The sequence below is a fragment of the Anarhichas minor genome, unplaced genomic scaffold (assembly GCF_050575085.1).
Source record: "Anarhichas minor isolate MPS153535 unplaced genomic scaffold, ASM5057508v1 ptg000014l, whole genome shotgun sequence".
Lineage (NCBI taxonomy): Eukaryota > Metazoa > Chordata > Actinopteri > Perciformes > Anarhichadidae > Anarhichas > Anarhichas minor.
The window spans coordinates 16,154,231-16,181,177 of NW_027466460.1; the positions used below are offsets into that span (position 1 = coordinate 16,154,231).

General features: G+C 43.1%; 1 protein-coding gene across 1 annotated transcript in view; it reads right to left on the reverse strand.

Moving 5' to 3' along the window:
* lcor (ligand dependent nuclear receptor corepressor) overlaps positions 1-26,947 on the reverse strand; it is a 61,756-nt gene that overhangs the window by 13,336 nt on the left and 21,473 nt on the right. The window contains exons 2-4 of the mRNA XM_076092035.1: positions 11,813-11,878; positions 6,969-7,048; positions 1,278-1,389 (exon numbers count right to left, since the gene is read on the reverse strand). Coding sequence (XP_075948150.1) covers positions 1,278-1,389; positions 6,969-7,048; positions 11,813-11,878 — 258 coding nt within the window. The remainder of the gene's footprint in view (positions 1-1,277; positions 1,390-6,968; positions 7,049-11,812; positions 11,879-26,947) is intronic.

Genomic DNA, 26,947 nt, shown 5'->3' on the forward strand with positions numbered 1-26,947 from the left:
CACCTCCTTGGTTTAAGTAATACCCGCATAAAAGCTGGAAAGTTGAGCTCTCAGTTTGGTTCGGTCCGTACGTCGGCGGTGATATAACTTCCACCCTCTCAAATTCAGCACCAGCTTCTCGGTAATCGTCTCTCTCCGATGTAAAATAACCTTCTGCAGAGTTTCCCTCATTGTAACGGTGACCTCGTTAGTACAGGTCGGTAAAGTGGGTCGGCCTCTCTGGCCCAGATCTTCCCTGGTTTAGGGTCTACCTGGAGGGCAGAAATGTCTTTGTTCCAATTGTAAAACTTGGGAAAAAAGCTTCCGTACGGTGTCCCTCAGGAGTCCATCCCCGGGCCCCTTTCTATCCAAACTGTCACAGTTATGCAGATGAGGCCACACTTCACACGTCATTCTCCAACAGACTTGTGGCCTTCCTGATGAAGTACTGACGTCCTCAACTAGTGCGCGATGCGTAGTGCACACACACACACACACACACACACACACACACACACACACACACACACACACACACACACACACACACACACACACACACACACACACACACACACACACACACACACACACACACACACACACACACACACACACACACACACACACACACACACACACACACACACACACACACACACACACACACACACACACACACACACTAAACACAATGTGAATCAGAAGGAGAAGAGAAGTTTACTCTTTTCACCACTTTGATTTTATAAATCAAAAGGAAGACAAGACCATTTGACATCAATAGTGATTGGTTGTATTGGACATGAATAGGTGATTAAACAGGTTTTTTTTTTAAATATATTGGCCAATGTATCACAACAAAAAGCACTATTACCGCTGTGGTCACTTCCATAAGTACATAATTGTTCCATCACTTCCATCACGGAGCGCCTTCGGGGGCTAAAAATGTTCTAAAAAACCAAACATCTGTAAATCTGGTTTCAACTCCAAATGAGATCGAAAATAATTAATTGCAATAAATGTCTTAAATATATAATACACTCCGGTATTATATTCCCTTTATAGAGAATCTCAGGTTTTTGTGAAATCCCCTCATATCGACTGATTTCCCCTGAGTTTTAACCAAATTGCCCGACTTGACTTCAAACGCACCTCTGGAAACTCTAAAATGTTCCAGATATTAATGACCAGAGGGAAGTGAAAATGAGTAATGAAATGACTGATGAGGTGTGTGTCTGTGTGTGTGTGTGTGTGTGTGTGTGTGTGTGTGTGTGTGTGTGTGTGTGTGTGTGTGTTACCTTTCCTGTGGAACACAGCATTGAGGAAGTCTTGGGCCTGTCTCTCCAGCCGGCAGATCCGAGACGGCTCCGACAGCACCTGGCTGCCTCCACCCTTCTCTGCGCCGTGCTCCTGCACAGACAAGCACACCGAGACAAACGAGTGAGTAACAGCCTGTTGTATCTAAACATTAAACCGCTCAGTTGTTGTGTTTTTACTGTGACTGTGTATAACCGAGCTGCAGGTGGATGCAGACGTCTCCATCCTTTTGGCTTGAAGTTGGTAGATTGTGCTCGAGGTGAATTGGTGCACAGAGTGTTTAGTTTTCTTTATTCTAACAGTTGAGAAAAGGCGAATGTGGAGACACTCTGGTCTATTCGATTTATTAGAATATGTTTATAAATGTTTTATATTTTATATTTGCAATACCTACAATTAATATAATTATTGATTAACATGTACATTTGATGTACACAATATTGGTAATTTTAATGGTGATGTCATTTTCTTTCCATTGCGCTACATAATTGTTTGTGTTTTTCAATTTTCATACAAATTGATGTCATTTAACTGATCCTTCCCCGAGTCCCGCCCCTTGACTGCAGACTGGCCAATCATAACGTAGCATCAGGTTGTGGTCCACAGACTCTCATGCATCGGTGTCAGATTTTCTTCATTTTCAGGCTGTTTTTTATGTATTTGGAGCTCGTTTCTCCACCAGAGTTTGTTATGAATTCCTGGTCTGGTCTCTACTAACTTCTCTACTGAGGCGCCATTGTTGGAGGTGGAGCTCTTCACGCTGACGGCCAATGAAACGGCTTCCTCAGGATGTCCAAGGTCTCGAGCCTGACGCTCTGCCAATCAGAGATTATTATAAGAAAAATAAAACATCCGCTAATTCAGCCTCTGAGTATGACGGGATCAACACCACGGTTAGTGTGACGTCGTGTCTTTTCGACACTGAACAGGGAGTTTGAGGATGTCTGCGTCCGTTTGCCTCAGTCGTAAAAGACAAAGCAGCAAACTGAGACGAGTGTGTTTGAGGATTTTCACTTCCATCCGCTCTTTATTTCAAACCCCCCCTCAGCTCTCTCTCTCTGCTGGCTTCAGATCAATGAATCAATGATTCCTGCCCACTGAAGCTCCTCTGGCAGTTCACACACAAGCAGAGGGTAATAACTGTGAGGCGGAGGGAGCTTTCAAGCCCTAACAGAAGAATGAAAGATTGGAAAATACAATTAAGGCTGCTGCAACATTTTTGTCTTATTATTCGGCCTGATTGTGATTAACGCGCCGCGAGTGGCGAGCATAATTATCGACCAGTCGGATGTCGGCGAGTGCTGCAGCAGCGAGGATGTGTTGTTGTGCTTTATTAGCAGAGAGCGACAGAAACAGGGACACGGGGACAGAGAGGGAGAGACAGACGGGGGTGGGTGGAGGGGGTTGCCGGTGAGGTAAGGATGTTTTTAGGAGACAGATGGCCGGACCTCCGAGGTCGGACTGGGGTGAAGTTGAAAAACAAGCCGCCGCCTCGGGAAGGACGCCCCCTCCTAAACTTCCTTCCCCTCCCTCATTCACTTGTTCGGTCACATCCCAAAAATAAAGGAGATGGAAAACATGGACAAGAAATCCTTACAATGTTGTCTGAGCAATGGAAGATGTTTTTACCGTTGCAACTGAGCAAATGAAGACAGTGTGACAAGATCAAAAGCTCCAGAACAAGAGAGTAAGTGGACCTTGAGTTGGGATTGTTTTGTTGACCTCAGTGAAGGAATCAAAGCAGCAGATAAATGTTTAGTTTCCAACAAACTTTTGTACACGTTTTAAGCACATTTCTCCAAATTTAAACAGAACAAGTCCTTATTTTCATCAACTACACTGTAAGTGTCTGCTGACTTTACCGCAGCGATGTCCAGTAGTCTCCAGGCAGAGCAACAGCTGGTGCACGTTGTAACACCGCTTGTCTTGCTTTTGTTTATCTAAACTTCTCCCACAAGCTGCATCAACGTAGTCTGCTGAAGACTTCCTCCACGGACTTTCAAAATAAAAAAATGCGTTAATGCGCTATAAAATAATTGTCGGCGTCAATTAATGAATGCGTTAACGCGATAATAACGCGTTAACTTGCCCAGAACTAATATATATATATATATACGTCTTGAATCACAGCCGGGACATCGCTGTTACACACCCCCCCCCCCCCCCCCCCCCCACAGTCCCGCTCTTTTTGTTCTTCACGGTGTGGAGTGATGCTTTGTCTACAGCAGGAGACACAGAAGCAGGTACCACGACTCCCATGTCTCTGATGTGTATGCAGTAGTCTGTCTCATAAACTTCTTATTCTCTTATAACTCTTGAGAGGAGGCAGCGGCCTCTTTGCTGCTGTGGGAGTCTCACTAATTTACACCCATGTCACCATCCTCCTCCTTCCACACACACACACACACACACACACACACACACACACACACACACACACACACACACACACACACACACACACACACACACACACACACACACACACACACACACACACACACACACACACACACACACACACACACACACACACACACACACACACACACACACACACACACACACACACATATACACACACACACACACACCTCCAAATCATTATGTCACTCTCCTTTCATAAGCTAAATTGGTGTCAAGACCATGATGGTGGAACAACGCAAATAACAAGTCTGCAGGAGGAGGAGGAGCTTCCAGCAGAAAGCTCGGGAAAAGGCGGGCAGACAAAAACACCCAAAGTGTGGACAAAGGAAAGAAACTCTTAGACAGGAAGCAGAATCCATCTCTACTCTGCAGGATATACACAGGGGCTGGAAACACATTGATTCACGTTTTATATTGCTGTCTTGACTTAAAAATGAATGAACCCCCCCCCCCCCCCCTCAATCTCTCACTCATATAGTGGAAGTGCTGAAGATGATTTTCAGCTTTATTACATTTTGCACATACCACATCTTCTCTTTATATTTTATTGAAAGTTGCACTAATTTCTCATAGATGCTGATTATTTATTCATTGCAAGCCTCGGATGAATGTGCTGCACAGTTCATATCTTAAACCCGGTGATTAATAATCATGAAGTAGTTTAAAAGCTGAAACGTCCGTCGGTTAGTTTCTGTAAAGCTCACATTAGAAATATGCTTATTGGCTTCCTTGCTGAGAGGAAAATGAGAAACTATGTCAGGGAGTCAAGTAGCTTAGCTTAGCATAAAGACTGCGAGCCTGGGTCTGTCCAAAGGTGAACCAGACCTACGGCCTCGCTGTTGTGGGCCTCCGTCTAAAATGTCATCACATTTTACCCCATCAGGCACTGGTTTGATATTGTCATAATTAGCACATGACTCGGGGCAGAAAACGTGCTTTGTGTGGTCACAGTGACCTTTGACCTTTGACCTTTGACCACCGAGTTCAGCCTTCTAGTCCCGGCGGACGATTGTGCCAAATATTAAAGAACTTCCCTCCGGGCATTCCTGAGATGTCGCTTTTTACAAGAATGGGACGACCGGAAGGAAAACCCCCAAAACATAATGTGGTCCAAGGCTGCCGGAGGCATTCAATTGCCATAAAAAGGACCAAACAGAAGTTATTGTCCCTTCAACACCTCCAGAACAAGTGATTTAACGATATAGTTGCCCTGGCCTCCAGTAACACCTGAAAGAATCGGAGTTATCTCTGATCGGGTCCTTTAACTCTGACACAGAACAACCTTTAAGGACATCGAGATCAGGCACACCCCGTCTCAAAACAACGCCGTAATCTAGACCATAAGTAACGATTGCATGGACTCATTTTTGTTGCAACTGTTTCTTACCAGGCTGCTCTAATAGGTCTCTTAAGACTCTCACGTGTACTGACAAGAACTAAGAAGAGAGATCATATTCCTCCTGTGTAAGCCTCTCTGCAGTGGCTCCCTGTTAAACACCGAATAGAAACGAACATGCTCCTCATCACCTACAAGGCCCTCAACGGTCAGAAAGCATCGTATCCTAATGAGCTCATAGTTCAGTTACTCCACGATAACGGGAGCCAGATCAACTCAAGCTCCTCTCTCCAGGGAGACAGACTTTCCTCTTCCATAAAGACCACGCTTAGGGCTGGCTCAGGTGGGCCTTGGACCTGGACTGTTGGGGGACTTCTTATGATTAGCCTGAGCTCCTCTCTCCTCTCTCTCTCCTCTCTCTCCTCTCTGTATACATTCACGTTACTGACTCGGCTTCCTCGTGGAGTCTTTGTGCTTTCTCGTGTGGCAGGTTTCTGTGGATCAGGTCTACACTTGGCTCATGACTGACTCTGCTGCCATGGCTCTGCTTGACACCCACTGCTGGTATCATTTGTCATATTTCTATGAATAGTACGGCTACATTTACTGCTATTATCATTGTTTTATATCCACTGCTGCTAGTACTAGTAGTCTAATAAGCTTTCATTATTTCTGCTACAACTGTCTCTCTTTCTCTCCCTTTTTTCCCTCCCTCTGTCTCCCTCTCTCTAAACCCATCGGGTCAAACGGCCGCCCACCCTAGAGCCCGGTTCCGCCAAAGGTTTCGGAGTTCGGTCTAGACCTGCGCTATATGAAAAGTGTCTCAAGATAACTTCTATGATTTGACGCCACATGAAAAAAAAAGGTCATTATAAAAAGAAGTGTCTAAGACTGTCGTAGTATATCATGCCACAAAGATTTCATAAATAAGACATCGTATCGTTTGTCGAAACAAATGTAGTGAACACAAAGTTGTAAGAAAGCTCTTTAAAATGACAGTATTACAAAATGTCATAAGAAAGTCAGAGTGTCATAAAAATGTCATATCACAGTATGTTGTACTTTGATTTGAAGTTGAGGATCAGCAGCTTCAGGCTCCTCACGGTGCGTAAAATGTCGTACAGAGTACAGTATGTCGAAGAAAACTGTAGTACAGTATGTCGAAAAAGTCATAGTATCGTATTTTTTAAAAGTTTTTAAAAAGTCAGTGTAGCATGTCGAAAAAAGTAATTATAAAATGTCGAAAAAGTATAGTATGTTGAAAAAAACAAAACAAAAAGTCATAGTATAGCGTGTCGAAAAAAGTATGGTATGTCAAAAAACAGTTGTAAAAAAAAAGTCACGTATGTTGAAAAAAATCCAAAAAAGTCGTGTCACATCACGTCGTAAAAATATATATTTTTAAAGTCATAGTATAGTAGGCCTACGTCGGAAAAATGGCATAAAAATGTCATAATTCACTTAAATTCAATAAAATGTATTTTGTTTGCCCAAAATCACAAATTTGCTTCAGAGGGCTTCACAAACTGTACACATACAGTGTAGTATGTCAAAAATATATTTTTAAATATCATAGAAATGTTGATGCAACTTTGTCATGGCAGGTTTTGTTTTCTCAGGACACGAGGAGGTGAAGTGTTTGTGTACGCGGTTCTCAAGAAAGCTGCGAGCAGCAAACATCTGAAAGTGAACCCACAACGGCCGGAGTTCTCCTGATACCCAACATGCATTTGTTCTGGGCTTAGGAAAACCCCCGTGAACATTAATGAACCGTGTGAACCCTGGACCTTAACCCCGTGAGATGAAAGCGATAACATCCACCACTTTCTGACGGTTACGGCATCAAAGCCACGTAAGCGTACTCGGCGTCTTGTCTGACGAGGAGACAAAACGTCGTGCCGTCTCCTACCTTGACTTTCTCGCGTCTCAGGCAGCAGAAGAGACAGTTTTCATCGAAGGACCAGTCAGACACTTCCTCGGGCTCGCAGTCTGGACAAGAGAGGGAGACAGAAAGCAACGGGTTAAACAAACTACAAAATAATCCCGTCAGTATCCTGCAACTTAATGCACACAGTCACAGACATCAGCAAGCCTGTGCGGTTGTAGTTTTTGCTTCCGCCAATTAATAAATCCCAACGATGACTAACTTCATATGTCAACTAAGCCGTGTAAAAACTAACCAAACCAGTGATCGACAGATGAGCTCATTTCAATATGGGATATGTTGTTGCCTAAAGACGAGCGCCTCTCTGTGTGTGATCGAGTGCATGTAAATAAGACCGCACCCGTTGGCGAAGCAGTCGTGCCCTGAAGCCCTATGTGTGAAGAAGTAATTACCCCTCTCCAAGCCTGCATTTTGTTAAACATGTACAGTGGGATGAAGAAATCCACTGCCGTCTCCTGGTAGTTCATCTGCTGCCCATCATGAAGCATCCTCTCTCCCTCCTCCCCCCCTCCCTCTCCCTCTCTCTCAGTGTTATGCCGAAATGAATGCAATACAACTTTAAATGCAAAATAATTTGTCAATGCAATGGATGATCAAATTCATGGGCTAGTATGTAGTATTTTTAGTCATTGTTTTGAGTCATTTTTTAAGAACAGAAATGGCCAAAAATTCTCTGGTTGCAGCTTCTCGGATTTCCTGTTTTTGAAACTAGAACTGAATTTATTTTGGTTTTCGACCGTCTGTCATTTCATGACATCAACGAGAACTCTGTGAAAATGCGACGGACATTTATCACATTTCATAGATCAAACATTTAACTGATGAGAAAAATAATCCTAAACTGCAGCCGTACATTTTACGTACACACTTTGGAGTGTTGCTCATCAGTAGTTGCTCTTATCAATATTAATCTGTGCTCGTGGCCTCGTGATTGATTCAGATGATGCCAACTGTCAGTTCAGCTTCACTGAGAAGCATTTCAGCTCAATACTGTGTTAGGTTTACACGTCTTCATCCTTCAAAGAATTCAAAAGCTTTTCACCAATATATCACCTTCAGAGCTGAGAGAGAGAGAGAGAGACAGAGAGAGAGAGAGAGAGAGAGACAGAGAGAGAGAGAGAGACTGCCATCGACTTGGTTACAGCTGAGCTGTTGCCATGGCGCTACGCTTCCTTTAAAAAGCCCTCGGTTCAGTCTGAAAACAGAAGAGAGAGAAGAGAGAGAAGAAACAAGAGGGATGCAGTGAAATAGACGAAGCAACAGAGGAGAGAAGGAAAGGAGGAGTGTGTTATAGTACAGACGTGTGGGGGGAATGGAAGGCCGAGTCAGCTCCAGAGACAGAGAGAGAGAGAGACACAGAGACAGAGAGAGAGAGAGAGAGAGAGACACACAGAGAGAGAGAGAGAGAGAGAGAGAGCTAAATGAATACAGACACAGTATACTGTGTCCGATCAGAACCTCCTATCTCTGTCACTTTTTCGGCAGTTTAGAAAAGCAGCTGGAGCTGAAAGACTTTCTTCAGCCCTGTGGACGGCGGCTCGTCTAACAATCCTTTACTTGACTTTAAAATGTTAAAATAAGAAAACCTGAAGTCACAAAGCGGTGAAAGACAAATGCTCCGAACCAAATCTCGCAATAACTTTCCAGATTTTCAATGGATTTGAGTTACTTGTTCCACCCAAAAATGCAACAAACGCATTCATTCATTTGCAGTAATTAAAAAGTTCCTCTGCAGCCTCCGTAGTGTTTGATCTAGAAGAGACGTAATTAAGACCAACGGGAATAAAAACAGGACAAAAAAAAAACGAGAAGAGAAAGAAAACAAATCATCTCTGCAAACATTGAAGGAAAATCCGCTGAAATATGGAGTTAATTTGCAGAGGACGTCGTGTCGCAGATTTACACGACTATATTTGACATCACAGCTAACTGTGCTAACAAACTACTTAATGTCGATGTAAAACTTGCTAGTTTCATTCTTAGTGAACCACTGCATCACCTGGCGATCGAGACAGAAGACAATGACATTAAGGAACACTGTTCCTCTTCATTCACCACGTTACAATCAATAAAAAGCAAACGCAGCATGCGTTTTAATTCAGTATGCCTTCAGTTGCTAGCGTAGCATAGAAGTGCCAACGCTACGATTAGCCAGTCAACCTTAGGACTTAGCGAAGGCTCGATAACATCTTTATCTATTTTCCTCTTTTTCTTTGCGGTGAACTTCCATAATGCCATGTTTTCACATCAATCTTAACATGTATTACCGTGCAAAACAAAGTGCAAAGTGCTTCCTGAAAGAGATTACATGTATCAAGTCTGCTTACTAATTTTCATTCCATAGAGAGACGAATGGAAATAAATGGTTTCCTTTCATGCATTGAATAGAGTGACGATATTGAGAGTATTGCACCTCTGTAGGTCACATCTGTGTTTTCCAATCACAGTCCACTTTCTCTCACATTCCTGTGAGATGTGCAACACATAAAAGTGACAGTTTATTACTCCCTCTCTCCTTCTACTGCTACTGTAATGAAAAAAAAAAGCAGGGTGAGCTGTGCTTGAACCCCGTGGTTGTCCCTGGGATGGGGCCAATTAGCTCAGGTCCCACTGCGAACGTGACCTCCCGCCCTCGCAGTATAGTCACGTTCCTGTTTGTGTGTGCGTGAGCTCGAGGAAGACGTTGACACCTTTTGCAGGAATCTTTGAGTTCCTGCTCAACAGTCAATGTGTTTAAAGAGATGGTTTGATACCACCTTTTTGGAAAGATTTACATTACAATGATTAGTGTGTGTGGGGGGGGGATTAATGTATCTAACGAAATTAAATCCAAAGTCTGGATACAACTTTAACTTTTTTGAAAACTGAACTGGAAATAACTGGAATCCCTTTTTTCTTTTTTTAAACAAATTGACTATTCGGCTGAATTTATTTCCACCTTTGATTTAAGAGGTGTGTGTGTGTGTGTGTGTGTGTGTGTGTGTGTGTGGTCAGTCCTCATCATTGTGTAAAGCTGTAAATGTCTGCGTTTGAACAGAAGGACTGAGAGAGTGATGAACACCTGTGCAAAGTTAATCAGGTCCAACTAATACTGGACGACAAGGGCTACTGTGAAACCATGAAGAAAATATGGTCACATGACAATTTTCATGCTTGATGAGAACTGACTAACTGCGGCCCCTTTATTAAAACAAAGTGCCACAGGGAATTCTGGGAAATGTAGGAAAACACTAATCGGGGATTTACAAGAGGATAAATGCTCTCTGAGGGAAAATAGTGCGTGAATGTTTAGATTCTATTTAACTTCATGAAATCTAGTGACGTTGGCGTGTGTTTGTGTAAACTTGCACATGCACTTTGTTGGGAGAGAATGTGTGTGTGTGTGTGTGTGTGTGTGTGTGTGTGTGTGTGTGTGTGTGTGTGTGTGTGTGTGTGTGTGTGTGTAGAAGCGTAATGCACGAGTGAAGAAATGACGTAGACAAGCCAGAAATATTCAAAAAATGCCGTAAGTTGGTGGGGGAGAGGTCACATGACTCCAGGACACCATGTTGACCTCGTTTTTCCGTGGGAAGAGAGAGAGAGAGAGAGAGAGAAAGAGAGAGAGAGAACAAGAGAGAGCGAGAGAAATATATAGAGAGAGAGAGAGAAATATAGAGAGAGAGAGAGAGAAAGAGAACAAGAGAGAGCGAGAGAAATATAGAGAGAGAGCGAGAAAGAGAACAAGAGAGAGCGAGAAAGAGAACAAGAGAGAGAGAGAGAGATCTGGGGGGTTTAGGTGATATTGATCTTCACTTGCTTTATTCTCATGACATCCGTATTTCATTTGTGTCACTCAGAGCAGGAAGTCCTCTCTCAGTTTTGGTGACTTCTACCGTACATTATGGAATATGAGTGCATGCTTTATTTCCTTCAAACAGGGCTCTCGGGCTCCATGCTGCCTAAATAACAAACTTATATACAGTTCATTAAATACTGTGAATTGCAAAATGACTTAAGATAAACGTCTTGAGACAGATCAGTAGATCGAGAGAGATGCTGTTTATTGTCATTTTACGATATTTGTTGAATGTCCATACTGTCTCTCCCACAGGATTACATTGTAGAAACCCTAAACAAACACGATTCGTGTTTATTGTGCTTTAATGTTTATTGTGCTTCATTATTTCGAGAGAACAAAGATTGTTTTTCTGTTATAACTTCACATGTTTGGGTCAAATAATCCGACGGCCCCGATGAGCTGACACAGATCGACTTGGTGAAGTTAGTGGAAGGATCCACGAGATTGAATGGATTACATTCAGAGGAAGTATAAAACACGGTACCTTTGCCCCAAATAGATTAACGAGAAAATACCTGAAAGTGAGTCGTCACACATCCTTCTACTCGCGTCACGAGTCAATCACCGTCAGCTCATCTCGTCCGTTTGAAGACATTCAACATCGGATGATTTGACCCAAACATTTGAAGTAATAAGAGGAAACCGCTGTTTGTTATCTGATGTTATCTCTAATTAATTCATTTTCTTGTTGTCTCCATTTAACAAATATTGTTTTCTTGAGATAACGACGTAATTAACAAAAACATTTTTGATTCATGTCCGTATGAAGTTTAACCACAGACGCAGCTTTTAAAAGATAGAATTATTGATTTGTTTGTTTGATTTCATTCATGTCCACAGTTTATAGTCATTCATCTTTGATAATTAAAAGATAAGTCGATCTTTCAACATCCATTTTATGTTCTCGATTATTTCAAAGTTGCATTTGCTGTTTGCGTATTTGTTTGTTTGTGTGTTTGAGAATGTTTACCTTGGAAAAGCGTGATATCGTTGACTAGTCCCGGCCCAAACAAGCCTTCCAAGATGCTTTCAAAGCCTATGAAAAGAGAAGAGACGTGACGTTAATGCAGGCGGACATGTTTACCATCAAAACAACGAGTGACAGCGGCTTTAATACCACGTAAAACAAAACCTGAAAGAAGGAAAAAAACACTGTCAAACTGCAATATTAAAGGAATTTTGAGACAATATTTCATCTTTTGAAGGGTTAGGAACACAAATGACAAAGTGCGTTTCCCGTAGGGTATATTTTGCTGATGCACAGCCTCCACTGCAATTAAAAAAATCTACAACAAACTAAAGTGAACATAGCAGCTCAAAGCAGTTTGCAATCTGAAGTTGTTTTGCATTTGAAGGGCATAAATAAAAATGGTTTTTCTGTATTAAACAGACAAAAATACAAATAAAGTCACACAAAGACACACGTAGACAATGATGTGAGAGCACACACACACACACAGAAACACATCGAAATATCTACGACGAGGAGGCTTTGTGAGCGCTTATTATGCACACGCACACACACGACTTTCTTCTCAGCCTTCAAAGAAAAATTAGCGCTTTACCTCTAACACACCAAGCTAATGTCACTCACTTTTTTATTAACTGTAAATACCCTCGTCCTGCTGTTGCTTGGCAACCGCATACAGAGAAACATAAATACATATTGCAATTTTCAACCTGACCCTCCTCCCACCTCCCCCAACGTCATCCCCCATTAAATGGAAATGGAGGCAGACCCAGAGCAACAGAGACAAAGACATACATCTGTGTGTGTGTGTGTGTGTGTGTGTGTGTGTGTGTGTGTGTGTGTGTGTGTTTAACACGGAGTAGAAAGGTTAGCGGATCACATATGCATAGTTCAAGTGTAGCCACTTGTCAGGCCACATACTGAACACTGAAATGAACTAGCTCGATGAGCCGCAGTCGAAACGTACGTCTCCGTTATAAAATCATTACGGCCGACCTCACGACAACGGCAACGCCACTTCAGCTCCCGAACCAACCGGTGGGAAGAGTCAAGGCTTCGAGGACTGCAGATGTGTTTCTAAATGTTTTCGTCCGACGACCGGTGATGGAAACCATCCGGTCAGTCATGAGTCCCGTATACGGTCTGGACGAGGTTTATGTTTGAAAAGAAACGGCGACAATGAGGTTAAAACGCTGATGTTATGCTTTAATTTGAGGGTTTTTACATCCACAGCCTTTTTATACACGATACTGCAGTTTTAGAAGACAGGAAGTAATTAGACGAGTTACAAAGAACTTAGATTAATATTCAGTATTCGGTATGAAGGACTCTCTCAAGGGTTAAAAACAAGAGACTTGGTATCTTGGTACTACAACCAGCACAAAAACACATGACCAGTTGGATTTAGGGAAATGTGCCCATAAAATGTATCTTTAGGGTCATTGGGCCTCATGCACCACTCGTACCAACATATTTGCTCTTAAGTGGCGTTGAAGAGTGAAAACTTGCCGCATTCACCAATTTTCCCGTATTTCGAATTTTCTCTTGAGTACGAACACGATTTACGGATGGTCCCGATATGTCGTGTGTTTCGTGTGAAATGAGTCTGCTGTTATCCGAGCGTCAACACACTGGGCTTCATCTCCACCAGCACAATATTGACAGAAACACTCGAGGACGAAGAAAGGAGGCAGCTACTCGCTTTACCTGCCAAGCGAATCTGGAAACACGCCTGTGCTGTCTGCAAATGAACCAATGTCACTATAAATACAGAATGCAATATTACGATATCACAGCGTCACTGCCAATTTCCCAAGCGTACCAATTTCTACGAATCATAGACATTTTTTATTGGTGCCATTTTCCACAGACAGCCGACCCTTTGAAAAGCTCCCCGCAGCTACGTTACCATGGAGCCCACACTGTCACTAACTGCACTATCTGAATAAATATCATCGAATGTTTGGAAAGACAACGTTTAAACGTGACGAGCTCCAAATCCACTAAATCAGCCTCAAAAATAAAGAAAATCTAAAATCTAAAACCATCACATTGTTGTCGGGCCCTGGTGGGAGCTGGGCGATGCTAAGCTATGGTTGGCCAGTCTGAGTTCCAGGGGGCGGGACTTAGTGAAAGGTGAGTTGTTTCAGTAAATTTCAGTTCAGTCTAAAAGTCGTGTGTGTGTGTGTGTGTGTGTGTGTGTGTGTGTGTGTGCGCGTGTGTGTGTGTGAAATCCCTCCGTACCATTCCTTTAGTCTTCTGTTTGTGTTGGCCCGAAGCCAGAAACAAGATAAGTTGTGTTATTCTTTGAATTCCAGCAAGACCTATCATGTGGTGATGGTATGATAGACACATCAACACTCACACACACACACTCACACACACACATTGTCTGAGCTTGGCCGGGGGAAGCTTGAGCAACTTACAAATCCTTTAAAACATATCCTGTCGGGTCTCTTTTGGAATTGCAGATAGTGCACAAATTTGGGCTTTAAGGGGTCCGCTCAGGAGCTCAAATGCTATCGAGTAAAACTCATCACCAACGTCTTTGACCTTTTGCCCAAACCTCCTCTGAACGAGCCAACCAAAATTAGTGCACCCCCCCCCTCCTCATTCACACACACTAACACATCACAAAGTTCACACATGCAAAATTCATACAGCCAACAAAGGCAGCTTTGATAACAAAAAACGGAAGCTTCAAAGAATTTTCAAAAGCATTTTTTTTGCCCCTACTTTCCAGCAGCACAGAAATACAGCTCTCCTTTTAAGTAGGAGGGGTGGGGGGGGGGTTGGGGGTTGGGGGCGATGCAGCGTGAGAAATCCTCGCTGAAAGTCAAAGTTACACGGGCCCCCGTGCTATTTGAGCCACGAGATGGAGAGTGTTTTCATATTTAAAGTGACAGCCACAAATGCATCCCCAGCGTACAGAACAGGATGACCCCCCCCCCCCCCCCGAGGCAGAGGCTGCGATTGGACGGATGAGATTGAGGATGCGATTGGACAAAAACCAGATTAGGGGATGTGATTGGCTAGATGAGATAACGGCGACAAAGTCTCCCCGAGCCACGGGCAAAAACAAAAGCTCCAGAAATGTAGGTCAGTTAGTGAACACACTCTGGGCCCAAAAGCGTTCACACATGACATGACGACACACGCACGCACACACATTATGACATCTGGGATTCTGTCAGTGTGTTATGCAAAAATGCATGTGAATATATATATAATATACACTGTATATACACACACACACTGTTCTCCCCAACCTCCATTGTGTCACTTCGTTTCACTTCACAGAGTCCAGCAGTGCAGCAGAGAGCAGCGTGACACAAACTTAAGTGACTCACACACACACACACACAGAAACACACACACACACAAAAACACACACACATACATGCATGGAGGGAATCACAAGACATCGAGCTAATCCACATTTGCACCAGAGAGGACAAAAAAGCAGCACAGACTTCAAATATGTGATGTGAACGTACGAACGGCACAAATGAAACCTTGTTGAGTGAGGAGCTGCTGCAGAAGGAGGGTGTCGAAATATGATTTCAACAATAAAGCGGAGGGTTGGTTACATAAACACACTCGCACACACCCGACTAATTCAGTATTCAAACACGCGATTCCTCTCGTAACTGTGCAGTGCGGGTGGGGAATACCAATGTGTTTCTAAAATAGTCATTTAAACAAAACAGACTGTGGCTGTGTAATACACACACAGGAGAATAGTGTTATTGTTGGTATTTATGCTGCACATGAAACTCAACAAACAGTCACTTTTTATAAGGATTGCTTAAATTACTTTTTTGGAGAAGTAACTCATCTGTCATCTAGACCCCCCCCCCCCCCCCCCTCATCTGTGAGAAATCTAAAACAGACAACTTCTCTCACCTCCTCCCCCATCCACCGATGTAGTTTGGAAAAAAGACAACGCAGGCCGTACGCTTGACGTTACCGGCCAGTAAAGACGTCAAAACAAGTTACGTGTGTAACCACTGTTCTATGAGCGAGACACAGAGCCCACGCAGAGTAAACTATGGAGACAGAAGCAGAGGCATTGGCCTTTTTTATTTTCATACGGAGAAGGTTTCATAAATGACCAGCAAACGATAGATTAATCCACCTCAGAGTGGACGTTGGACGACGGGGGACGTCCAGCAGGAACTACATCTTACGCCGTACAAACACAAAAACAGTGTTGGGAGCCACCGAGCTGCTCAGAAATTCATTCAGGGCATGCTCATCAAATCAAAGCGCGCACAAGAAACAGCATCTTTCCAATTCCCTCAGAGGCATGGAAAAGGAACTCGACACTGGAGGAAGTATTGCCATCCATCTGAACATGGAAACCGACGTTCGGCTCTCCTGTGACCACTGGACCTCAGCTATATATAGTGCTGCATGAGCATTAATAATGCAGCATGACTAAAGCTCTTAGAACAGGCCTTCTCGCCTGGCCCTGATCAAATCAATACCTAATTAAGCCCAACCGGGGTCTGGGCTTAAGAGAAGAGGAAGTGAGACAACATGTATGAGGGACAGGAAGGATCAAAAAGCCTGCTTGAATTAAACAGCTGATATCCAGTCAGCAAAAAAACGTCAGCACTCGACCTCCTTATTGGTCTGTTTGTGTGCAGGTTTAGTAATTTAGTTCCTTTGCATCGGTGACCCTGGTCCCATGTTCCCCAACCCCCAAAATATCGAGTGCGAGAGACATTTGCACATCCTCAGAAATTACCGCAAGATGCAGTACGCATGCATGAACGGTAGGGGCAGCGTAGGGGGGCAGTAGGGTCACATGACAGGGTCAGTAGGCACGTCAGCGGCGGAGAAGTTTTGAGGACCAGCTAATTAGACCAATTCTGCGATTACCCGCATCTGTATGACGACAAACCAGCTGGCTGCTCTATGGTCTGATTCTCTGGTGTGAGCTTTAGTGGAAACCTTGCACAGTAGTACAAGTATGTGAACAATTGTCGTTCACAAAGCACTTGGTTGTCAACACGAATGCGTGGTTAAAAAGCAAGTATACATCCGGCTTTAGAAGTGCGTTTCACAGTGATACTTTTGTTGCCTGACCTCGTCTTTTTTAAACAACTATATCTAACAGTAAGAAGCAGCCTTGAGGCGATTCAATTTTTATTCTCCTAAACCTACGAGTTAAAGTTTAAACGGATAAAATGGCAACAAAAGAGGATGTCAGGTTGATGACTCACTCGGTAGATTACAGAGACTGTGAACTGTAAAGATCAGTGGCGCAACAGACCTCATTGATATTAATGGTCTTTGCACTATTTAGCTGCAGCCATTTACACAGTATGTGCTTCTTTTTTTTTTAAACCCCAAAAAACAAGTAAGAACAACATTATTTTGTGCAATTCTTTGCACTTTAACCCCGATTATGATCCACGGAGCATAAACACATAATCCACTCTGGTGATAGCCGGGGGACTCGGGATTTGGAATGACACAAGGACGTCACATGACACGTCAGCAAGCAGAAAACACTCAAACTTATCTGAACCAACATGACTACAAAATGCTGCTTCGTATGAACCACAGAAACCGAGGAGCTAACACAAGCTAGTTCGCTACACGGCGAGCCTGATCTCACAGAGATATACTTGAAATGGCCGCGACCTCTTAACAGCGCGATAACGTTACGCGCTAGACGGCACTATAGAAACGATGCCAGTGGAAAGTGGTGGTGGTTCAACAGACATGTTTTCATGAAGTCTGGATGAGGAGGAGGTTGGAGTGAACGGATGGATCACCCAGGAAACCAGCGTTCATGTCCTGTGTGAAACCAAAAGTCAACATGGAGTTGTTTTATAAAACGTAATTAAAGTTGCATAACAAACATACTTATTTAAACCTAAACCCTGATCTTATCTTTCCTAAACATATCCAAGTAGTTTTGTTTCATAAGCTTGAATTGTTTCCGTGCCGCCACCATGTAATGCAAAGTCATGGTCGTGTGTTTCTGTGAAAAATAACAAAAGTAGAATGTTTTGGCTAACATGCTACAACTGGATACGCCAACATTTCTGTGACTTTTGTTTGGAGTTTCTGCCCCCTGAAGGTAAACAAAAAAAGACTTAACGCAGCAAGAAGAAGAAAGACAAATGTAGCATAAAGCATCGTTATTGTGGCTAACGTGAAGCTAGGCTAACGTGAAGCTAGGCTAACATGAGTGTTAGTCCATAGTGCTGCGGGTCCAAAAACCCAGAAATGAGTCATCATTTTTGCTGACTAAACATTGATTCATTTATTTCCTTCACAAATGACACAAGATCGATTCCCGCACATTCTTTGGCCTCTGTGATTTAAAGTTAATCTGTTTCTGAGAGCTCTTCATTCTTCGAATATGCTCTTTCCATCTAGTGACGTTCGTGACAATGTTCTCAAGTCTCCAAGGACTGGCTGTCTGGTTTGACTGACTGCTGGAAATAATACAAAAAATCAGTTTGACCGTGGTGCCTCAGTGGAGATCGAGGATCGGATTTCAAGGCTACAAACAACCAACGACCAAAGGAAGCAAGAAAGCTTTACATCTCTGTCGTCAACGCACAATCACATGTTCTTACAGTTTATTGCCAATGTTTGTTTGCTCAAACTTTATTGCCGCCTTTTGGGGGAAAGTTTGGAACAGAGCATCCTGGTGAGGACTTAAATAAGTTAATGTCCAAAGTTTTTGACGTCGTTGCGGGAACTGAAGTATTTCTTAACACGTATTGTTTTTTGCTCTTTTCTAACAAACTATAAATAAACTAAACATATCACTGTGTGTATTTTGATTTTCAAGTTTTAAAACTCTGAGTGATCCATAGCTTCTGTCAATTAAAAACTACACTAAATAAAGACCATCAAAGTAATAACTCGCCTAACTTTTAATATAATTAGTCTCTCGTGCCTGAAAACAAAATGAATGCAACACTATCAGTAATGAATCTCAATGAATCTTAATTTACTTAATTTAAGACAATAACAGTGTTTAGGGGAAAAAATAGTGTCGCAAGCAAAACTATTTTTAAATGTGTTTTGTTAACCAACTCCCAATTCTTGTGAAGTGAGAAGTAATTTAGTTATTATGTATGTATGCATGCTTATGTATGCTTATGTGTTGGTGTGCGTCCTGGGGGGGGGGGGGGGGGGGAATAAAGCAAATACGTGCACGATTGGCCAAAGGCGTGGTAAAACGCAGAGACGCAGAGAACACACACATTAGAAATGAAACACACGGCCTGAACACAGTGTGTCGGTTCAATCCGACGGCTTCTCGGCAAACCAAATCCCTAATCTCATCTCATCTCTCTCTCTCTCTGAAGTATCCGGTGATGATCTCAAAGGAGGCTGATGTGCGCTGGCAGCTATTTCTGTGACTAACACACCACCATCGCACACACACACGCGCACACACACACACACACTTGCTTGTTAACGAAGCAGAGACACTGTAAAAGCAATCAAAACTGGGCGGTGTCTCACAAGAAGCAAACCAAAAGACTACACACCATCACGCCACACATCAAACAGTGGATTTGGTGGTTTTACGTTGCGTTGGCGTTGAGCCAGTCACACTTTCAACATTTGAACATGGTCATGGCTTCCAGAAGGAAAGGAGAAAGAAAAAGAAATGAGGTCGAGCTCTCTGATTGGTTGATGAATCACCCCCCCCCCCCCCCCCCCCCAACGTCAAACAGCAGCACATCGGATGACTGCATGTGTGCAACAAATCCCTCTCCTACATACACACACAGAGCCTAAAGGTATGGCTATGTATTTGGGGTCTGTGTTTCCCCATAATGCACTGGGGCAAACCTGGACTAGAGTGTGGTGCTGCTCAAAATATACGTTTCTTTTTATTTCTCCCTGTTGGCTTTTGCTCATCTCTGCAACCGAGCAGATGTCACAGCGGGAGGAAAGAGAAATAAGAATTAGTGCAATTACTCATCTAATTACCTAATTATTTCATTATGTGGTGGAGAGCAGGAAGGAGGATGGGGATGGTCTCTCTCTCTCTCTCTCGTGTTTCCTTTCGTCCGCTGTGCTCCGCTACTGCTGCTGACGGCAACTGGAAATATTTCAAAGTATTACCTTTCTGCACTGAGCCTCTGATTGGATTCTGGTCTTCCTGTGCAGATTGTATAGCTTCTGCTTCTCCATCATTCATTTCTCCAGCCCCTTCGCATTTCGCCCTCCCTCCCTTTTGTGCATGTCCTGTCCCCCCCCCCCCATTAGACGTAGAGAAAAAAAAGTGAGAAGAGAAGGAGGGCAGGGGTTTGAAAGCGCTAACGAGGAAACAAATTGAAAACAATTAAAGGAGAGATGGGGGAGTTTGTGTGTTTGTGCAAATGAATGTCGGGTGTGTGTGTGTGTGTGTGTGTGTGTGGGGGGGGGTGATTAGTGAGGGATTACTGAATGGGAGTGGTAAGTGGTGTATTCTTTGTATTTTCTGCCAATTAACTTGCCTGCTAAAGTAGTAAACAACAGGGATGTGATGGAGCAAAAGACTCGAGAGCAGATGGAGGACTACAGACACTGAACTGGTGCCTTCAGGCCCTGTAGTTTATTTGAGCTCTGGAGTGTTTCGATTGTTTTTGTTGAGGTGATGACTCTGTATTTGAACCTTTCACTGCACTGAGATGAATACAAATGTGAGTCTGTTGAGGTGCATTCCACTCGTACTTGCAATACTTCATCCCCCGATGTTTTGAACTAGAACTATGTCTGATCAATGTGATGGATCTCCAGTTGCTCTGGTTAAAGAAAGAGTTGCTCCAACCAGACAAGGTGCAGTTTACATCCATGTCTGTCCAAAATGTCTTCACTTCATCATTTTATCATATTAAACATTTGTGTGAAATAATTATCATATGAATTCTTGAGTTATGGCCCAAAACATGTTCAGAGAGGTCACAGTGACCTTTTGACCACCGAAATCTAATCAGTTAATTCTTGAGTCCGAGTGGACGTTTGTGCCCAATTTGAGGAATTTGTCTCAAGGCCTTCCGGTGACATCGTGTTCACGAGGATGGGACGAATGTGAGGTCACAGTGAGCTTGACCTTTAACCTATTGCGTAGAAAAAATGCCACCAAGTTTGTTCCGATTAGTCTAAAGTCTGGAAATCTGGTGCAGATATACTTTGTGTCTAAAAGCACAACACTTACATTGTTTGATCACATGAGAAATTAATCTATTATCAATAGTCAAAGTCAGAATTTTTAACAAATGAGGAAAAACGCAGTGAACATAATGCCTCCGGCTCCGGCTGTCGCCAACAGAGCAGCACAAAAATAAGAGAAGCTGTTTTAATTCTATTTAAAGACAAGCATGTTAGTGGCTCTAAAATCAGGGATGATCATTTGAATCGTAATCTGATTATGATCTGCACACATTCTGTCATTAAGTGTTCTTAACTGGCATGGAGCTAAACCCATCATGCTTATTTAAAGATGAAGGGGACTGGAAATCGGATTTATTTAGACTCCCCGCTGCTGCCAAAACTCTCTAAACTTGGCAGGATGACAGGCCGCTGAACATCTGTCCAGCAAGCGGAGCCACGACTCAGTCATGTGACTGCTCTTTTTTTTTTGTTGAGGAGTCTTGCATATGCTCCGTTTGAGCGTAGAGAAACCCAACGGTTGGTGTGATTGCACCTCCAGCACACGCTGTGAGACGGAGCAGAAGAGAACGAAGGGAACTGGCTTCCTGCTTTGTGTTTTGGTTTGGCTGTTTTCCAGCCAAATAATTCTCCCGGTTGCTTCTGACGCTTGCCGTCAGACCGGGTGCACCGGCGCCACCTGGTTACGTTAATAGTAAGTTTACACGGCTGCATGTAAACAGGAATATTAGAGGAATACTATTTTTCCTCAGCCATGTAAACAGCTGAGTAGAATCTTTTCTTTTTTTGCAATAGTCGCAAACCTTTGATCCAACTCTGACAACATGAAGAAAGTGCACCCCTTCAGTCTTCAGCGTGACAAAGAGTCGTTCCTCTCCACGTGGCTGTGTACGTCTTTCACTACGCTACAAGGTTGCGATTAAAGGAGAGATAGAAAAAACATAGAAAAGTGAATGTCAGAGAGAGTCAACAATAAGACAAGCAATGAAATAAATGAATGGATGAATTGTAGATAGTTCTGTAATGCCAGGAGAGCAGGGTAACATGTTTTTTTTCTTGCATATTGACCTCTATTAATATTCTTTTCAGTCAGAGGGACAAATTATTCACAGCGGTAATGAAAGGAGTCTAAATGATTATCTTGCGGCTGGGGGAGGAGTGTAGAAGAAAGAGAAAAGGTTGTAAACTGTTACCGAGACTGAGACCTTGCCTCTTATAGACCACCGCGCTTCAATGCACCGCGGGCCTCCAACGAGCACTCAAGACTTTATCCTTTCTTAAGGGGAGCAATTTGCAATCCCTGAAAACAGAAACCTTTCAGATTCAAAAGAGCGACACAAGGCCGACCTGCTGGCATTGGATTTCTCTTTTTTCCCCTTTCCTGTATTCGGCTGACATTGTCGCCCATCCTAACGCTTGCCAACGAATTCACCTTTAACCTTTCATAAAGAGAGTTCTTTAGCGGTGTGCGTGACATCGTCTTGGGGAGATGGAGCGGCAGCACAACAGGAACAGATGAGCTCAGATCATTTGCGTACTTTCAAGGAAATTCCTGGAGACTTACATCGAGCGGTGTCCGGTCGAGCAAATGATTTTGATTGGAAAACTGCATTAAAATTCAAACGCCATATCTTTTCACAGTAACTGATCTGGAGCCAGAGTCGGGCCACATTCAAAGTATATTCAGTCTGACTTGGTTGGATCAGGTCTCGCTGTATCGATGTTCTGCCCTGTTGCCCTCTGACATCTGTTGCACTTCTGTGCACCCTGATAGAGGGATCCCTCCTCTGTTGCTCTCCCTAAGGTTTCTTCGACCCGACTGTTTTTAGAGGTCATTTATGCACCTCAGGCTTTGGACAGGTTCGTTTTGGATGAGGTCCCAACATTTTGGATTAGTGAAGAAGACATCTATGGGCGGTCAGCAGGAACTATTTCTAGAAATGAATTATTGCGAATCTAATTGTAAAACACTACAAAGAACTAGCGCTGCCCCTCTTAGTCAATTAGTTTACTAATCTGCCGTGTTGATCTTAGTCAACTAAGATTTCTTTCGCCAATCAGTCGTTTTATTTTAAGCTCTTTTCATGCTGAATGAAAGAAATGCATGAACACATCTCTGGTAAAGCTAATAATTAATGTGATGCTTTTGTGGGATTATTTGTGGAGTTGACACAGTTGTCTGAGTGTTGGTCGTCTCAGAGTTCCTTTGGTCGAGGACGGCCCCACAAACAACTAATGCAGTTTAGGTGTTTAATGTTTTAGTGCCGTGAACACAACCAACAGCTAACAGCTTGTTCTGGCGCGTGGCAAAGTTGCAGCTGTGAAAGCAACACTGTGGGTTCGCTGAGTGGCGGAGACACACGAGTCAACAAATGCTGAATCTCCTCGTTAGCATCAAAGAGCCGTGAAGACGAAACCATCGTCCGGCTCATTATCTCCCAACACGGAGCCTCTGAGACCAGTCTTCCTCCGGTAATGACTATCAAGTTCTTTGCAAAGGGAGGTGGGGACTTGACGAAGTAAAGCATAATGGCTCCACTGTGTAGCAAACAAATGAGGCATCTTACTATCAGATGTCCGTAATTGCACTAAATTGGTGAACCTGCGTGAGGTGGTTTTTCTGCCTTTGTTGAAAAACACGACTGATCAGCTGTTTCTGCCGTCGGCGGACTTGAGTCCTTAATGTCTTGAGGATCATGAAGTCTGACACTCCCAGTTTTCTGCTGCTACCACTCCGCTTGCTTTGCTACCTGAAGAAGTATTTGATGGAGGGTTCTAATCTTTTGACTCTCCACACGCCACAGATTTATTTTTACCCCGAGATTCAAATCAGCAACGTTCTGGTCACAAGGCTGCTCCTCTGAAGACGAGGCTTGAAATCGTCGTTTTGCATGTGGACGCCTCTCACATGCGTGAGCTAAACTCAACAACACACCGAACAGAGACCGACTTAAGACTCATTAAATGTTCACCAAAGGCTTATCATATCTCAATGATCAGTCACTGATCTGGAGCTTAAACAAGAACAATTCATTTTCACTGGATAAAACCGTCTCGGATGTCTCGATCAGTTATTCACACTTCTTTCATCAGAAGTTGTTTCCTGCTGGCAGAGGAAACAACTTCAGTTGACAGTAAACAAGAAGCCTTGTGTGGCGACAACAGCTCACATCCTGCTTCCACTCGTCGAGAGTAAACGGAGAAAAAGTGGAGACAATATAAAGAACTACTGTTCGATATGTTGTTGCCAACCGGCAGCAGCTACACCAATCTGGATGTTATTTGATCCGATTTTCATCTTTTAATGTTCACACAAATACAAGAGAGTCTCCAGATTGTTTTCAGACAGCTCAACAAATACTTTGTAAAACATCGTTTAGATGACGGTTTCTGGTCCATCGATGTTGACGCATGTTTTACAAACAACTTCCTAAAGATTGAGAAATTGTTTGATGAATCATTAACGTACACTAAATAAGGTGTTTCAAATGTTACATTGTGTGTAAGAATAAAACGTTTGAATATAATTTATATATTAAATAAATGATAAAATAACATAAATTATAGCAATACTAATAATTACTAAACATCATTAATGATCGTATCAGTGTTTGTTAATAGTACAATAACTATTAAGTGAAGATTAACTTTCAATTTACCGTTTATTAATAAAGGTTAAGTGTTCACTCTGGAGTTTGAGCTGCAACAGAAACACACACAGACATCTAATATGATTCAGTGACTCACTGCACACAAGCCTGACACACACACACACACACACACACACACACACACACACAAACACACACTTTTGTTTTATTTTGCATCAGCATCAGAAGCTGCATTGCTGCACTAAACAATCTCATCTGGTCCCCACTTGACCTACATTTCACTTGAATTAAAACTCGCTCTGACCAGAGGGACACACACACACACACACACACACACACTCACACACACACACACACACACACTCACACACACACACACAGTGACATCATGCTTAGCGAACAGCTGAGCTACTGGACAGCAGAAAATCCAATTTGTGCACGCAGGACTTGACCACCTAACGCACTGAGGGGGGCAACACCTCCCCACAGCAGCGGAGGGGTGGGCTGGTTTTTTGTTTTTTATGCTTTTAATGAAGCATCCGTCGTCCAGAACAGATGTGATGATGTTTAACCTCCGATGGATGCATCTTATTCCAGCTGTGCTCCAAATTTTTTAAAGAATCTTTATGTAACATTTCTGCTTCATTACACAAAAAAAGAAGCGAGATTTGACCCAAGGCCTCTCTGTTGTCACGGCTCCTGAACACACAACGTGACTTTCAGTTGCTTTTTCTGCACCAGAGGTTTGTTGACATCTAACACAAAACTGCTGCGATGAAGGGAGTATGGGAGGCTCTTTTGGCATTCATTAGTAGTCAGAGACACGCAAAAACATTGAAAAAACCTGCTGATGATGTCAGATTTAGAGTAAAACAGTGTTAATGTTGAGTCAACTTTTACTCCACAAAAGCTACAGCCAGTGAAGGGAAGTGATTTGACTTTTACAGTGAAGCAGTTGCAGGACATGTGACACTAGTCAGACTTTATACTTTACGTTTTATACATTAATCTAAATCTACGATTGGACATTCTCGAGCCAGTTTTACCGACGTGAAGAGCTGACGGGTAAACCCAAAGTGTTGTCACCTCCACCGCCGCTCGCTTCCGAGTTTAATTTGTTTAATTTGTTATTGTCAAATATGGTCACGGATTGTGTTCAAATAACAACGCAGCAAAACAACATAACTAGCATAAATAAATAAACACCGCCCTAAGACGACTTTCTTGCGAATAAACTCAATGTTGACATTTCATTTCACACGGGACACGAACAGCTGCCTCCTGGGTGAAGGTTCTGTTTGTTTGACGCACCCACCCCGTCTTGCCCTACCTCTCCTTAGTGGACTGTCTTGCTCTTCATACTCGTTATTGATCCACGTTACTTTTAATAATATCCGTCATAACAAACGATCACGCTCAATTTGTGGTTTTGAGAAAGGTGAAATGTTTTCTTGGCGACTAGAGCGAGTCAGAAGTGGAGTCGAGAGGATCTCAGGAGGTTAGATATCTAATAAACTACTCAGACGCATCATTATACCATCAATGCTTCATCTTAGTTTGTACCTGTCCACACTAAAAAACACCTTACTGGCCTTTTCAGAGTCACCAACAGTAGAGACCATTTTCACAAATCCCCATGTTCAGGAGTGGAAAAACACAGACGTATGTGGGCGGAGTGCCAAAACACAAGATGCATTTTTAAACCAAAGAAATAAAACCCTCACAAAGAATAAGAGCTGCGGCACAAAGTCAGCCCTGCAGTTTGTTTTGGTGACGCAGCAGGGTATCCACATCCCTCACAATGACACCGAGCGCTGAATCTTAAAGTGGGAAACCCCCCCCCCCCTCCCCCGTCTGAGCCTCATTGTTCGGTACGAGAGAGCCCACAGCACTCCATCTCCTATTGTACTGTGTTGTGTTGTTGTGTAGTGTGAGGCCGCCATCAGCCCGCTGACGCCCTCCTGTTTCTATTTCCTCCCGCTCCTCTCTTAATGACCGTTTTATTATTGTTTATGAAGCTCAAGCTGCTGACATTCTTTCATTATTGATTTTCCTTTAATTTCACGTTGTTTTGTGCGTTTCACGCTGACTGTTGGGTTTAAAGGTTGATGGCGGATTTAGCCGGCCCCCTCCTCTCCTCTCGTCCCCACCGGGGCACGTGGGTAAATTCCTTATGAGATTTAAATGCTGGATGAGACAAAAGAAACCGAGAGGGCTCCACACACACACACACACACACACACACACACACACACACATACACACACACACACACACACACACACACACACACACACACACACACACACACACACACACACACACACACACACACACACACACACACACACACACACACACACACACACACACACACACACAC